The sequence below is a fragment of the Camelus ferus genome, chromosome 14 (assembly GCF_009834535.1).
Source record: "Camelus ferus isolate YT-003-E chromosome 14, BCGSAC_Cfer_1.0, whole genome shotgun sequence".
Classification (NCBI taxonomy): domain Eukaryota; kingdom Metazoa; phylum Chordata; class Mammalia; order Artiodactyla; family Camelidae; genus Camelus; species Camelus ferus.
In genome coordinates this window covers 15,249,976-15,265,347 of record NC_045709.1, presented here as the reverse complement: position 1 = coordinate 15,265,347, position 15,372 = coordinate 15,249,976, and the positions used below count along the sequence as shown (strand labels likewise).

Genomic DNA, 15,372 nt, shown 5'->3' with positions numbered 1-15,372 from the left:
TGGGGGACACACTTTGAGAAATAATGTTTTAAGTGATCATCTTCTAGAGTGCAACATTAATTCTTGATTTATATAAGTCCTCTTCCCAGGCACTGCATGGGTCTTAAGTATAGTTTAACTTCATTTACTCCAAATTTTGCAAACACACTCGTACATACGTATATATGTGTGTGTGCATGTAAAATTGTAAATGCCACGAGAGAGTGTAGTTACTATTTTATTGGTTAACATGTATTTAGATTTACCCAAATATTTATCATTTTTTGTTGCTCATTATTCCTTTTTGAATGTCTGACTTCCATCTGCTATCATTTTCCTTCTTTTTGAAGAACACCATTAGTATTTTATTTAGCCTGCCACTCATGAATTCTCTCAGTTCTTACTTGGCTAAAAATCTTTGAAATTCACCTCAATTTTTTGAGGGATGTTTTGAACGAATATAGTGTATAGGTTTGCAGATACTTGTTTTAGTACTTAGAAGATATTATTTAGTTGTCTTTTGCCTTTCATTTCTTCTGGTGCTTTCTTTCCTTTTTTGCCTTTTTTTTTTTAAAACAAAGGTGACTTCTAGTCTTATTGCTGTTTCTGTGCTCCTCCCCTGCCTTTTCTACCCCTGCTACCTGCTTTTAAGATTTTCTCTATCTTTGGTGTTTGTATATCTTACTATGATATACTCAGGCTCTTTGATTTTTCTTTGTATTTATCCAGCTTGGGATATGTAGAGCTTTTCATTTTTGAAATTTGATGACTTTCATCAGTGGCTGGAAAATTCTTAGCCATTATCTCTTCTAATATTGCTTCAGAACCAGTCTATACTTTTCTGGGACTTTAATTACACAAATATTAGACACTTTTTGTATTTCTCATCTATCTATCTATATTCTCTCTCCAGTATTCTAGTATTTACTTTTAACCTTAGTCCACTTCACTGATTCTGTTTTTAGCTGCTTCTAATATTCTGAGTTTTTAATTTCAGTTTTTGTGTAAGTGTTGGAATTTACATTTGATTTTTTATTATAATATTCTCTTCCAGTTTTCTGTATTGTCTTTAACTTTCATATATATATATATATATAATCTCATATATGTATGAGATATAGATGCTTTAGTCTTTGTTTCATTATTTGACTTCTCTTAGGCCTACCTCAATGATTTTGTGTTTCTCTTGATATTCAGTAATATATTCTTGTCTACTTTAATATCTTTTGCTTTTATTACAGTGTGAACAACCTAGTATATGAAAGACTGTTAAAGGTAAAAAATGGTGGCTTTTTTCCCCCCAGAAAAAAAAAAAAAAACTGCATTTGCTTTTGGTAGGCAGTAGCAATCCTGGATGACCATAATGCAGTCAGAGTTATACGGCTGGTCTTTTTCGGGTTCATCATTACTTTAGGGTGTAGTTCTACAGAGTTACAACTTGAATCACAGTGGTTTTTCTAAGCTTTCCTCCCTTTTAGTAAACCTTAAATGTCAGTTTTTTGCCATAAGTTTGTTAAATTTTTTTTTCCAACTGCCAAGTCATTGAACTGCTTCTTCCAATGTGCATATGAGAAAAGTGGCTCAAATATCCAAATCACCTCTTTAGGACTTCTTCTCTGTAAAGATCAATTGATCTTTGTCTTAACTCTCCACTGTCCTCAGAGATATGTTTTAGTTTGGGGTTTTTTTTATCCAGCTTTCTTAGTTGTTGTTAGCAGGAGAATCAAGCCTATTCCTGAAGGTAGCAATCCAAATTATTTTATATAGTTAGCTTGCTTACCATCCTATATTTGAGTATAGGCATTGAAATGCTTAGTTTTATAAATCACTTCTTTCAACTGAACTCTCAGACCCATTTACTCTGTCCTTTAATTACATCATGGGAAAACTTAGTTTTCTTATAATTTTTAAGTTATAAATAATTTGTCAAATGTAATGTAAGTCCTAATATCTCATCCAGTTAAACTTCTTCATCCCCTTACTCTGTAAGGAGGGTCCTAAATAAAAGAATTATTGTGTTTTTCCATAATTCTAAAGTAATAATTCTAAAATAAAAATAATCAACAATTGGATGTGAAACATGCTTTTAAGGAGATTCATTTAGAAAACAGGAGACAAAAATCTTACTTTTTTTCCTATTCATTCATGTATTTGCAGTTGCCTTGGCCTTGGATATGTATCAAGGTCAGTTACATTTGGTAAAATTCGATAATACTTGCAGCCATGAATTTTCATATATTTTTTCTCTCATGGATTATTTATATTTTTATTCATATAAATTTCTTAGACTATCTGAATCTTTCTAAATGTGACTTCCTTAATATCAGTAAAAGCCAATACATAATTGTGTTTTTTAAACCAAAATAATAAACTCTTGTGTTTTAAGTCATATTGTTTTAATCCACAGATTGCAGCTATAGGACTTTATCTAAAGCATTATTATTTCCTTTGAATGTTTTGTTTTCCTTTCATTGGTCATTTTGTTAGAGTGGTTGATAAATTTCCCAAGTTGTAACTGTAATTTTGTTCGTGGAAATAAATAACTCTTTCTTAAAAGAATTTGCATTTACTATCAAGAAAAATAGCCAAAGTCAAAATAGCGTCATAAGTATAATTAGTGTTACTGAAGGGAACGAGAAAGAATAGAGGAGGAAGAGAGGAATGAGTCACTTGAGAGAATGCACTTCTGCCTAGAGTTGAGAAATTCTCTATTTAGGCACCAAGAACTTTTCAGAATATTAAGAAGTTACTAGACAGAGTGTTAGGATTATAAACTTCACTTGAGACTATGTAGGGCAAATTCTCCATCTTGTCTACCTTTGTATTATTTCTCTGCACAAAATGTCTTAGACTAAGTTAATGTTTTTTGAATAAATGAAAACTTTCAAATGACCGAGAAATTAATTTAATAAATTAGTTTTACACTGTGTGTTTATTTTAGATGAGAATTGAATTAGCAATACAGGCATAGTATGCTTTTTTTTTTTTTTTTTTTTTTTGTAATTGGTGGTTATTTGCCAGGTGAGAGAGGAGGATATAAAGCTAAGATTTATGTTTTTATCATTTCTTTTGAGAATTTAAATTGTATAAGAATGAAGATCACATACTTTATACAAATTTACTTTAAAACACATTTTGAGGAATCTATACGTCCATTTTCTTCACTGTAAAAATGTAGCAACAAAACTTTTCTGTTTAGAATATTTTTGTTGTTTGATGGAGAAATCTAGCAGTATTATTTGATAATGCTTTTTGTATATAAAACCTTTGATCTCTTGCTGGTTAAAATGTTACATTTTTGCCCTTTATTAGAATATTTAAATTATAGTTGCAGAATGCTGTGTAAGAGCATCATTTAGTGCTCTATTACATTTTATAAGAAAAGAGCTGCAAAATATCTTATAGGGATTCACTCACTGAGAAATGTCTGTTTTGGTCCATTACTCTTGAGTAAAGGTAATTAGTAAATATTTACATACACACATGTAATTAGTTGAATAGATTAATTAAAGTTTCTATTTAATTTAAATTTAATCTGCAAGAACAGTATTTACACAATTCTGAAGCCTCTAAATTGTACAGAAACCTGTAAAATATGGAAAAATCTTAAACTAGGGAAAATTCTTCTGGCTTTAATTAGATAGTAGTGTATATTACAATCCAGTAGTATAACTAGGATTACTTAAGCTGAGAAGCTTGATCAAACATGATCCTGGAAATTAGAAGGAATGAATGAAATAATGAATCTAAAAAGGAAGTTATCTGTATTCACTAAAATTCAGAGCTAACTCATTATGATGATGCTTATGACTTCAGGTATCTTTTCCTTTGCTACCTCTTTTATTACAACTTAATAGTAGTGGAAACAGTTTTTTCTCAAATTGTGCTTCTTGGATCAGCAGTATCGGATCACCTGAGAATGTTAGAAGTGCATACTCCATCAGTACCCTGACCTGCCGAACCTCAGAGGCTGGGGTCCTAGCAGTTTGGGGTTAAACAAGTCTTGCAGGTGATGCTGAGGGCTGAGAACCATTACCTTAATGTAGGTTTCTTGCTGGAGGAGTAACAAGAGTGGGAGAGGGTATTGCAAGTCTGCAAAGGCCTACCCAGTTCCCTTTTTCTTGCCTAATAAAGTTCTTCCAGAATATTCTTTTTAAGTGTTTGTGGAAGTTCCTAAACTTCAATTTCCTTTTTGAGTTCTTTCTCTAACGCTGTTGACCCAGATGAAGTAGACAAATTGAAGTGCTAATGCTGAGGCTTTGTGTACACAAAGGATTCAGATCATGCTGTTTCCAAGTTAGGAAAGAAGGTACCCAAGATTATTCCCTAATCCCTATTTAATCGCTTTAAAAACATGGAATAGTTTAGTTTTAAATATTAGTCTTATATTGCAAATTATTCTGTGATTAATTGCCTTTTTGCCATTTATGTTTTCCTCATATATAACAAAAATGTTACTTAGCATTGTTGCAGAACTTTCATGTTGAAGTGTTGTTTAATTCCTGACTGTATTGTCTTCTGTGTAGAAGAATGTGTGCTCGTCTAAGATTATTATATTGATTTTGTTTCTGTTTAAATATATCAGAGTCACATTTTGTAAGAGTAAATATAGGTTTGTTTTATTCAAAGTAGCAGTTACAAGAGCTATCACTGTTGACCTCTCACTGTGTGCCAGGTACTTTCCTATGCACTTGACCACCTTAGCTCATTAACCCTCACCAGGAAGGTAGTATTATCATCTTCCTTTTGCAGGCATAGGAAGCCGAATTTCCCAAGGTCATCTAGGTAGCACATGATGGAGCAAGCATTCCAGAGTGAGCAGTCTTACTCTAAAGTACTTACTTCTAACAGAGACAGTTAGATGTTACCAAATTACTTATTTGAGCAGAATCATTTTCTCTATCCATGCTTTTACTTCTACATCTACTACTTGAGGTACTTCCAAGAATGTCATATATGTAAGGCCATATAACTTGAAATTTGATATTCAACAATGTAAATAATGATGCAATGGTTGGTAAATAAAAGTAAGTGGGCTTATGAAATAGAAAACGCCTACTTTGGCAAAGTAATTTGACTGTATCAAACTGAATTCCAGTTATTCCCTTATTTGTCCTGCAAGGAAATTTTCAGGGAACTCTTGAGAACAAGAGCTAATTCTTTGTAACTTGCACAGTGACTTGAGTAGTAAGTGGGTAGAAGGATGTACAAGGTCGTCTTTCTTGAGTTACAGACAGAATCTGTGGCCCTTGTGGGTAACAGGCTCCCGATTCCTTTTCACAGGATAATCATTGTGATTTAACTGCAATCTTTTGAGTAGTCTTATGACTGATGTGAATCTGAACAGTGTCCCTTCTACATGAAGCTATTATTATTCATTGGATTAGAACTGGACATTTATGATTTTTAAAGGGTTTAATTTAGAAGTAAAGTTTATTTGATTTTTTTATGGAACCATATTTACTAGTCTTTATGTCTTAATTTCAACAGCATCACTGCAAAACTTGAAAGAGCTTTAGAAAAAGTTGCTCCTCTTCTTCGTGAAATTTTTGTAGACTTTGCCCCATTCCTATCTCGTACACTTCTTGGCAGTCATGGACAAGAGCTATTGATAGAAGGTATGATTTCTCTCTCTATTCTGATTATTTTAGTTTCCTATAATGTATCTATTAATCATGGCATAACTTGTGCTACTAGAGGAATATGTATTGCCAAAAGAATATAAAGACATTGCTTCCACAAATTCTAGTAACATATACATATATGCTTTCTCCTTATTCATTTTTTAAAAATAGCATAATTGCACAGTCAATACTAATAACAGAATGAAGAACTTTGAACAAGTGTTGGAATGGGAAGCTCTGGCCCTTGTAATCCCAGTCCGTTAGGTGGGCTATATATCCTTCAGTGGGGTGGCGTGTTTACTAAGCAGTGATCTCTAAACTAACTTAAGAGCCATGCATCTTTAAGTGACTTTTCTTACTCACACATAACTCGTGTAATGTGAGAATCCTTAACTGAGAGCATGTAAAGGAATACTGATCTGGGAATTGATGAAACTGTTATCCTCCACTCAATAGCAGCTTAAATGGAGTGAGAAGGCAAAGAAGATAAATTAACTGTTGTGAAGATTTAATATATACACCTGTATTAGGAGCTTCGAAAATGATTATCTGAAGCCTTATTTCTTTAAAAAGAAGTTTTGTTTTATAAATAATCATGAGCTTCAGAAAGGGGTAATCACTATCTAGATGATCCTGTAAGTAATGGCTTTAGGTGCCATTTCTTGGATTTAGCAGCCTTATATATATATGTATTTTTTGTTTTTCACTTCCTATTTACTGTAGAAATTTTTCTGTGTCTGTTCTTTTATTTTCTCAACTGCTTTTACAAATATGTTTCTGTTAGGGGAGACAATAATAATGAATAACCTGAATTTAAATCCCTGTTACATTACTTTCTTAGTTCTAGAATTTTGTGAGTTACTTAGCCATTTTGTAGCTTAGTTTCTAGTAAGATATGTCAATGATAATGCCTCCCTCCAAGGGTTCTTGTGAGGATTAAATGGTATAATACATAGAAAGCTCTTAGAACAGTGACACATGGTGGGCTATCCATTTTTTTAATATTGTGTTCCTGCTCCAGGCCAAGCACTATCTTAGCTACTTGGAATATATTAGTAAATAACAAAGATCCCTGCCTTGGGAACCTTATATTCTATCAGAGACCATAAACAAACATCAAGCAAAATAAATAATTAAATTATATAGCATGTTAGAAGATGATAAATGCTAGGTAAAAGGGTAAATAAAACACAGGGGATTATAGAAATGGCAGGGTTGGTGATTAATTTTAAATAAACCAATAGTAAAAGTTACATCTCAGCAAAGACTTAAAGGAAGTGAGCCATACAGCTTACTAGAAGAGTGTCCGAGGCCAAGAGGGTAGTTACTGCAGTGACTCTATAGCATGCGCTACCTTTATAATAAGAAAAATTCAATAAACATTATCAAAAAAATATATCTCAAATATTGCTTTATTCCCTAAAAGTGTTTTTTCCCTATATTTATGTGTATATTTTCCAGAAATGATTTGACAGATTTACAGAAGAAATTCATAAGTAGTGGACAGAGACATGCTAAAATAAACACGGAATACAGGTTAGTAATGTAGTGATGTTAGTGATGGCTCCTGTACTGTTACTAAAACTGGGCCACAAATTCAGCGCTAAGTTTTCCAGCAGCGAAACCAAGGAAGGAATTATTTGAAAATTGTTTGTGACAGTTTTAAATTCTAAGGAATCACTGTCAGATGACTTTTTAACTGTTCTGTGTTGCTCAGTCAGAATCCCGCATATGTAACCCTCTTTCCAAAATTCTCCGTGGCCAGACATCTGAACTGTTTATTTCTTCCCAGCACTGCAGAGAGAAGGCAGGAGAAATAGCCTGGTAATTGAGAACTGTTGTTCTTGGGCTTCCCTAAATTTGCCTCAAATACTCTGAATTGAGTTGAAAGAGAATTAAAAATATTCCTCTTAGATTTTTAGCAAGGTTACTATGCTAAAAATGAAACATTAGAACAAGTTATATATTGAAAATTCACTTTCTGTTTGCTTGGCAGAATATAATTTAATTTTTTTCACTTTTCTGCATCCAAAGAATTTTAACATAACCTGTTTTTAAAACTATGTTGATGTAATGTTCATACCCCTTCTTTTTGTGTTAAAATGGTTTTTCTTAATACAATGATGATGCAAATGGTAGATTTTTAGGTTTTGAATTTTGTTTTTTAAATGCCATTACTTGGCAAAATAGAAAGTTGACAACCTTAGGATATGGTCCTCTATGTTTTTGCGAGGCCATGCAGTCCAGAAATCTAGAAACCTCAGCTGTGTACTAGAATGACATTCAGTATCCCTCACAATTTAGTCATAACCCTTCCTTTTTGGACTCAGCTAGTCTTCAGAATCTTGCTATAGAAGACATTCCTTTAACACGTGATGTTATGCATTGTCACATTTCTTTGTTTTTGTACCACTCTTCCTTCTGCTTTGGATCTTTTTCCTTTTTTCTCTCCCCCAAATTATTCTCATCCTTTGAGTCCTGCTTCAGGTTCCTTATGCTAAATTAATGCCTTCTCCTCTGTGCTCCTGTGCCATTTTTTAAATACAATATTAATAAAATTATTTTTCACTTATAAATAGGAAGTATTTTATCATTTTTATTAACATTGTCTAGCTTCGATTCTGGTACATAGTATTGAGTATTTTTTCCTTGTACTTGAATAGAACATTATTTGTGTTACTGATGATGTTTGATAGAGGTAAGTTTTGAAAATAAGGGAAGATAGCCAAAATGTTTGTGTTCTGTGGTGAGAATTCCCCAAATTAGTCAATCATCCATACCCATGAGTTGGCTGCTGTCCTCATCCTAGGAGCATTGTTGCCCTCCACCCCTCCCTCTGGAAGTACATATCCTGTCATGTTCTCATTCTTGAACGTGTACTCTTGATCATTCTCTCTTTTTCCCTCTGCTCCATTTCCCTTCTTTCCATAATTTGATGCACTGTTCCTCTTCTCTGAGAAGAAAAATTGTCAAACTGTTGTGAAGAATCAGGAGATTGACATGAGAAAAATATCTTTACACTAGCTGTGGAATATTTCTGTTTAAAAATAGTGCTGCTGATGAACAAATCTCATTGCTTTTGATTCTATCATACATTTACGTATGGTAGGAACAAAACTGGATTTATGTAACTGAAGATATTTTAATGTCTTATGAGAAGAGAAGGCAATTACTCTTAATTTCAAGTAATCATAAAATATATTTGAATTGCATCTTTATTTGTAGTTTTATATTTAGTTTTTTCTTAATTTACACATGTATCCATTTGTTTTTTCTTCCAGAATAATTAATTATTGGTAGTTTATATTGTCTGTGTCCTTTAAAACACATACTAAAATAATGTCCTTCCATTTTCTTGATTTATATTTGTAGTGATTATTGGTACTTTTTTTTTATAAAACTATTGCATAACGATGGGTAAAATCAGTTAGTGATTATTGATATTCTAATTATTTTATCCCATGTGCTTGAAATCAGGATTCTCACTGAACGAACGAGGTCCAGATGTAAAGTAGAAAAGATTAAGTGAAAGCATTTAGTTCTGAATTTGAACTGAACATTATAAAAGCTACATTATTATGTACAATGCACACACACACGTAGACACACGTTCACGTATATACTCTAGCTCTGTCTACTGTTTTACATAGAAACGATGACCAAGTCAATAGCAGTGAGCACACCTACAGTCCAGATTGCAGTCTTGAAATATTATTTACCACTGAGAGAAACCAGAGCTCGTTGGAGAAATGGATGATTTCAAGGCTAAGGCAAGACGTATTCATGATTTGCTTGCAACACTTGGTGATACTGTAAAACCAAGGAAGACATCAAATACTGTCAAAAAGACTCAGGGGCTAACTTAAGATGCCCTTATTAGTTAAAGATGGAGCATTAGAGCTTCAGCGAGTATAGTAACTGCAATGCATTAAACTCATGACATGTTTAATTCCATGAATCAGTAAGAATAGGTTTTTAAATGATTTGTTTGAATTTCAAGGATAGAGAACCAACTCATTATTTTGAAAACTCATCAATAAAAGGAAAGATTTATCTTGCCATTCCCATGTAAGCTCTGTCATTTCTGTTATCAAATCACTAGTGATAGGGGAGGGTATAGCTCAGTGGTAGAGCACATGTTTAGCATACATGAGGTCCTGGGTTCAATCCCCAGTACCTCCATAAAAGAAAAAAAAAAGTTAATTAAATAACCTAGTTATCTGCCCCCCACACACAAAAAAACTAAATAAAAAGAACAAAAAAAGAAACTAGTGAAGGATGCTTTCTCTTTATAGAAATATAAATATATCCGATAAATGGTGGAGGGATTTTTGAGTTAATTTAGTGCCTTTTAGCATCCACTCAGGAATTAACAGATGGCATCAATTGCTGTTAACATCACAGAAAGAGAGACACTAGACAATCAGATGGGGAAAACACCGTCATCCATCCAGACTGACTATGTCTACTTCTACAGATATACATACATATATAGACACATTTTGTATATCTGTGTTACATTTTGTAAAATTATTTTTAATGTGTTTATGGAGAAAGTTATAAAAATTTTAATGGTATTAAAGGCATAAATAATGGTGAACTGTTTGTTCGTGATAGGAAGATGGTGTCACAAAGAAGTAGATTCTGTCCGTGATTACCCATCAATTTCCAAAAAATTTTAATTTCAAAAACATCTCAGGTTATTTTTAAGGAACTTGATGAGTTTTCTCTTAAATTTCTATAGTTGAATGAAAGGTTGAAAATAACCAAGATAATTTTGAAGATGGACAAACTGCTGTAATTTAAAAAGTGTTGTAATGGCCGAGAGATAGACAGATGACTGTGTAAGAATAAATATCCAGATCCCACACACACAGTAACATCATGTGATCATGTTGCCTTTGCAAAGAGAGACAAATAATGGGATGAGTGCACATAGGTTAATTGGGTTTCATGCTGTTAATTAAAAAAGAAAAAGTGGAACTCCTTCCTTCCTTAATACATAAAACATCACTACTAAAATGGTTGCAAAAGCAAAACTTCAAAAGTTATAGAAAAAGAAAATATAGCAAAATATCTGTACTGCCAGAGGCAGGAAATATTTAACTAGACACAAAAGCATAAAATGTAGAGATTGATAAATCTGATATTAAAATTATTTTGGTTTATCAAAAGAAACCATTAAAAAGTGAAAAGGTAGTGCCGTCTGCAAGATAGTGAATTAGGAAGCTCCAGACCCTCATTCCCCCACAGAAATACTGAATAAACCACAATATATTGATAAAAAAGAGCTTTACTAAAACTCTAGAAACAAGTTAAGAACCTGCAGCAAACAGGCAAACCCTGAAAATGGTTGGAAATTCTAAGACATTTTGTTTGCCTTGTGCCATCTCTTCCCCAGTGCAGTATGGTACACCTGGTCAGGAGGAAATCACTGAATTTCCACTTCCTCCCTTGGAATGGAAGAGATAAAGTGCAAGTTCCTTGCAGCATTCTAGGTTTTCTACTGGTTGCCCGAAGGACTAATTTCTGTCTTGCCTATCTCAAAGTACTAATAAGAATGGAGGCAGAGTTTCAATGCTAGATTGAAGGCTGCTGAAAGAAATGGCAGGCAGCGTGACCTATTAGAGCTGCAGGAGGCCTGCAGACCTGTGGGTGATTGGGAGCAGGGATTTATGGGAAAAGGTCTGAGGGACCCTCAGCCTTTAAGCCTGGCTAGTTAGTGACCATCTTTCCCCTATACAAAGACAGTTCTTAAAGACTGGGACAGGTGACTTTTTTCAAACAGTTTTTATATAGGGGTTAAATTTTTTCCAGATTTTTTTCAAAATTCTTGACCCTTGTATAGAAGCATTTGGTTGATGTTTGTTCCAATTCTAGCCAAAATCTTCAAGGGTGGTATTTTTATTATAAAATTCTCAAACAATTAAAATTATATTATAGTCTTCAAAAATATTTACTGTTAAGTTTCTATAACTTTTATTCCTTACTTTTGAAAGCAGTGTTAATATAAATAATACTTAGGCTTTTTTTCTGTTCTTGAAATCAGACTAACAAATCACTTATCCAAAATAAAAAATAACGGATTAGTTAACTATCTTTATATTATCTCTTTTGCTCATAAGTGTTGAAATAATTACTTTTAGTCTAAATTCTCTTATTTAAATAGATGTAGTAAGTATATCTCATTCATGAAAATATGGTGCTATGGCAGTGTTACATCCTAAATTTCTAATCGATAAGAATAAATCTGTGAACTGGATTCTGTAAGTCAAATGATCATTAAAGATTATTGATGTAAAAATATTATATTTTTTATGCTAACAGTTCTGATTTTTCAGTTTCAGTCTTGCTAACTCCTGACAGTATCCTATAGTGAATGTATTTAAAATACTATATATATGATTAATTTCCATATCACTTCTGAGAGGTGACAGAGCAGTAGTCACCTATTAAAAGTCACTGCTATTAAAACTTCATTATAAGAGTAGCAATGGACGTGATAACTGTGCTTATGTTTAGTGACTACCTGAGACATTGAAAAATACTTTGTGTGTTTAAAGTTTCAATTTTTACACAAATTTAACTAAGTTTTAATGCACAAGATGATGGTCTCACCTTAAGGAATTAGAAAAAGAATTTAGATAAGTCCTACTCTAGACATAGATGAATAATCTGACAACAACAATAACAACAACAACAACAACAACAACAACACTTTAGGAGAAATTGTACATAAGGAGTTAATCATAATTTGAAACTCATTCTTAAAGAATAAAAAAAAATGTAGTTCTCAATGTGACACACTCCAACTTTGTATATTTCATTGAGTTATTTGGCCCTTTGAATGCTAACATGGATAAATACCAGTTTTCTCTGTGTTTTACAGAGATCTGATTAATAAAAAAGAATTGAATAAAGTCTACCATGTAAAATGGGTGCTCTCCATTTCTTTCATATTTGACTAATTATTGCTACCTAACATCAAGTTGTGAATTAAGAGTCTAACACCAGTTACCTTATGCAGGAAGGTACACAAGCTCTATATTCTTAAGTTTTATCTATTACAAAATTGAATTATGAGCAACTTCTACAGATTTTCATACTTAATATTTTTATTTTTAGTGAATTTCATATACAATGCAAATTTTTGTTTTAAGGAATTCAGCATTTCTCTTTGCTCTCTGGATTTATCTTAAATCCAGAAGTACTCTAGAGCAAGGTTCTGCAAACATTCTCCTTAAAATCTAGATTGTTTGTGGATCAAAAAAACAGTCTCTGTCACTTGTCCTTTGTTTTGTGTGTTGTTTTGTTTTTACAATTCTTTAACAGTGTAAAATCTGTTCCTAGCTTACTGGCCATGCAGAAGAAAGCAGCAGGTTGTATCTGGCTGTAGTTTGCCACCCCAGTGTAGACTAAGAGATAATGGCATCATCAAAAGAACAATTAAATTTAGATACTACTGATAACAGTAGTCTTTTTTTTCCCACTTAATTGACTGTGGTTATTTTTCTATATGATGGTGCAAGTTGAAAGTCTCATATAGTATCAGTAATTCCTTTCTATACTAATTACTCTCAAGGTGTTCCTTAGCAAATGGTTATAGGAAGACATTTTTCTCTTATTGTATTCATTACATGGTATCCTGGATACCTGTTCTCCTTGAAAACTTTGTTTAAAACAACAGGTTTCATTTCTTCTAGCTGCGAACCAGGCTCAACTGGTATAATTTTCCAACCAACCATGATTCAATGGTCTGTTGCTTAAGATTGATCTATATTGACTGCAGAAAGCATTTCTTTTCCTGTTTTTGATGATTACTTTTGGTAAATTTTATTTAACTGCCACTTAGGAACCGTTGTCCATTTTTTTTGCATAATTTTGCCTAAGCAGCACTGTGTGTCCTTAGTTTCTAAAGTTGTTACTAGTGATGTTATTTTAAGAAAATGGTCACAAACGTGAACCAGTGATATTTTGTTTCACATTCCACATTTTTGCAAATGATAGGTACATTTTTGCATTAGGGGGAAAATACTTCACATACTGTGCTAAATCTCAAAAAAATTAGGAATTTATAATCAACCATTTTTACTCAAGTAAAATATTTTGTGTGTAATTTAAAATTTTTTATCTTTCTAAATTATTCTTTAGAGGTATTTGTTGGTATATAAACAGATGATCACCTGAACTATTACAAATATGATAGTTAAATGATGTTTTATCAAAGGCTCTCATTACAATTTTCAAATAGCTGCTGAAAATTTTTAGATACTTGAGTTATTTGGGTTGTCAGAATGTGAACAGATTGTAGTATAACATAAGTTTAACTAAAGAAACAATCTTTCAGAAATGACATCTTCAAAAAGGATTTTTTCATATGAATCAGCAGAGTGGAAAAGGGATGCCTGATTGATTAGCTGTATCACTTGACTCATCATGACAGTCTGTGCTTTACAAATTGTGACAGCCAGATGGCCTTCATATAAAAATTACGATCTAACATGAAGAACAGAACATCCTTGAGTATCTGTTACATAGTATACTGTATGTGTTTAAGGATTTATTTTAAATGCGTAAGATCCCATTTGCCTTCTCTATGCTTCCAAAAATGGGGAGATCAAATTAAAATCCATGAGATGACGAGAGTGTTTAGTCAAGAGTAACATTTCTTTAATAATCTAGGTTGAATATGATGTCTGCATAGGCTATTAACAGGAACAGGAATTAAGGGGTAGTGGCATAATGTTTTGAAGGAACGTTTATTCTCAAGGTTTTCCTTAGTAAATGGATTTATTTTTCCACTTTTTGTCATGATAGAATAACATGGAGTGGACTTGCCCTCCAAGTGTAACTAAATTGACAAATTCATTTGATGGATTTAATGGCTTATTATACAGTGATTAAGACAGTAACAGTGAACTAGAAGGTACAGAATGGCATTTTTACAAACTGAAGTAGGAAAAACCAATTAAATAAATAAAAAGATAACAGAGGCACAGGAGTCTATATGATAAATCAAGTAGTTTAACATTCATGGAATTGGAGTCCAAGAAGGAGGTTAAGACAATATGTGTGTAGTATTTTTTGAAGAAATAATAGCCAAATAACTTGAAAACTATAAATCCTAAGACCCAAGAAATTCAGCTAACCACAAGCAGAATTGACACAAAGAAAAAAATTCCATGGAACATCATAATCACACTGTTCAAAACCAGCATTCAAGAGAAGAATCTCAAAAAGTAGTCAGCAACGTTAAGCAACGCAACAGCTCATTTAAAAATGATTTGAACAGATAGTTCACCAAAGATCACACTACTATGACAAATAAGCACAGAAAAAGATGGTCAACACCATTACTAGTAGGTAACTGCAAATTAAAACCATCATGACTCAACATCACGAACAAATGAGAATGGCTAAACTTTAAAAAATATATATCTACTACTACCAAATGCTCGGGAGAATTTGGAGCAACTGGCACTCTCATCCATGGCTTTGAGAATGCAAAATGACAGTTACTGAGGAAAATAATTTGGAAGTTTCTTATGGAGTTAAGCATTCACTTACCATGGGACCCAGTAATCCCATTCCTTGATACTTTCCCTAGAGAAATGAAAACTTATCTTCTCACAGAAAGCTGTAGTTGAATGTTCATAGCAGCTTTTATTTGTGATAGCCCAAAGCTGGAGAAACTCAAATGTCTTTCAGTGAGTAAAAGAATAGACTATGGTGCATTCAGACAGCAGAAAAAAGGAGCAATCTATTGATA

At 32.7% G+C, this 15,372-nt stretch overlaps 1 protein-coding gene across 11 annotated transcripts in view; it reads left to right on the top strand.

Annotated features, from left to right (window-relative positions):
- NBEA (neurobeachin) overlaps positions 1 to 15,372 on the top strand; it is a 536,625-nt gene that overhangs the window by 204,176 nt on the left and 317,077 nt on the right. For all 11 annotated transcript variants that reach the window (XM_032496317.1, XM_032496318.1, XM_032496310.1 and 8 more), the window contains one exon: positions 5,470 to 5,597. In XM_032496317.1, the coding sequence (XP_032352208.1) occupies positions 5,470 to 5,597 (128 nt within the window). The remainder of the gene's footprint in view (positions 1 to 5,469; positions 5,598 to 15,372) is intronic.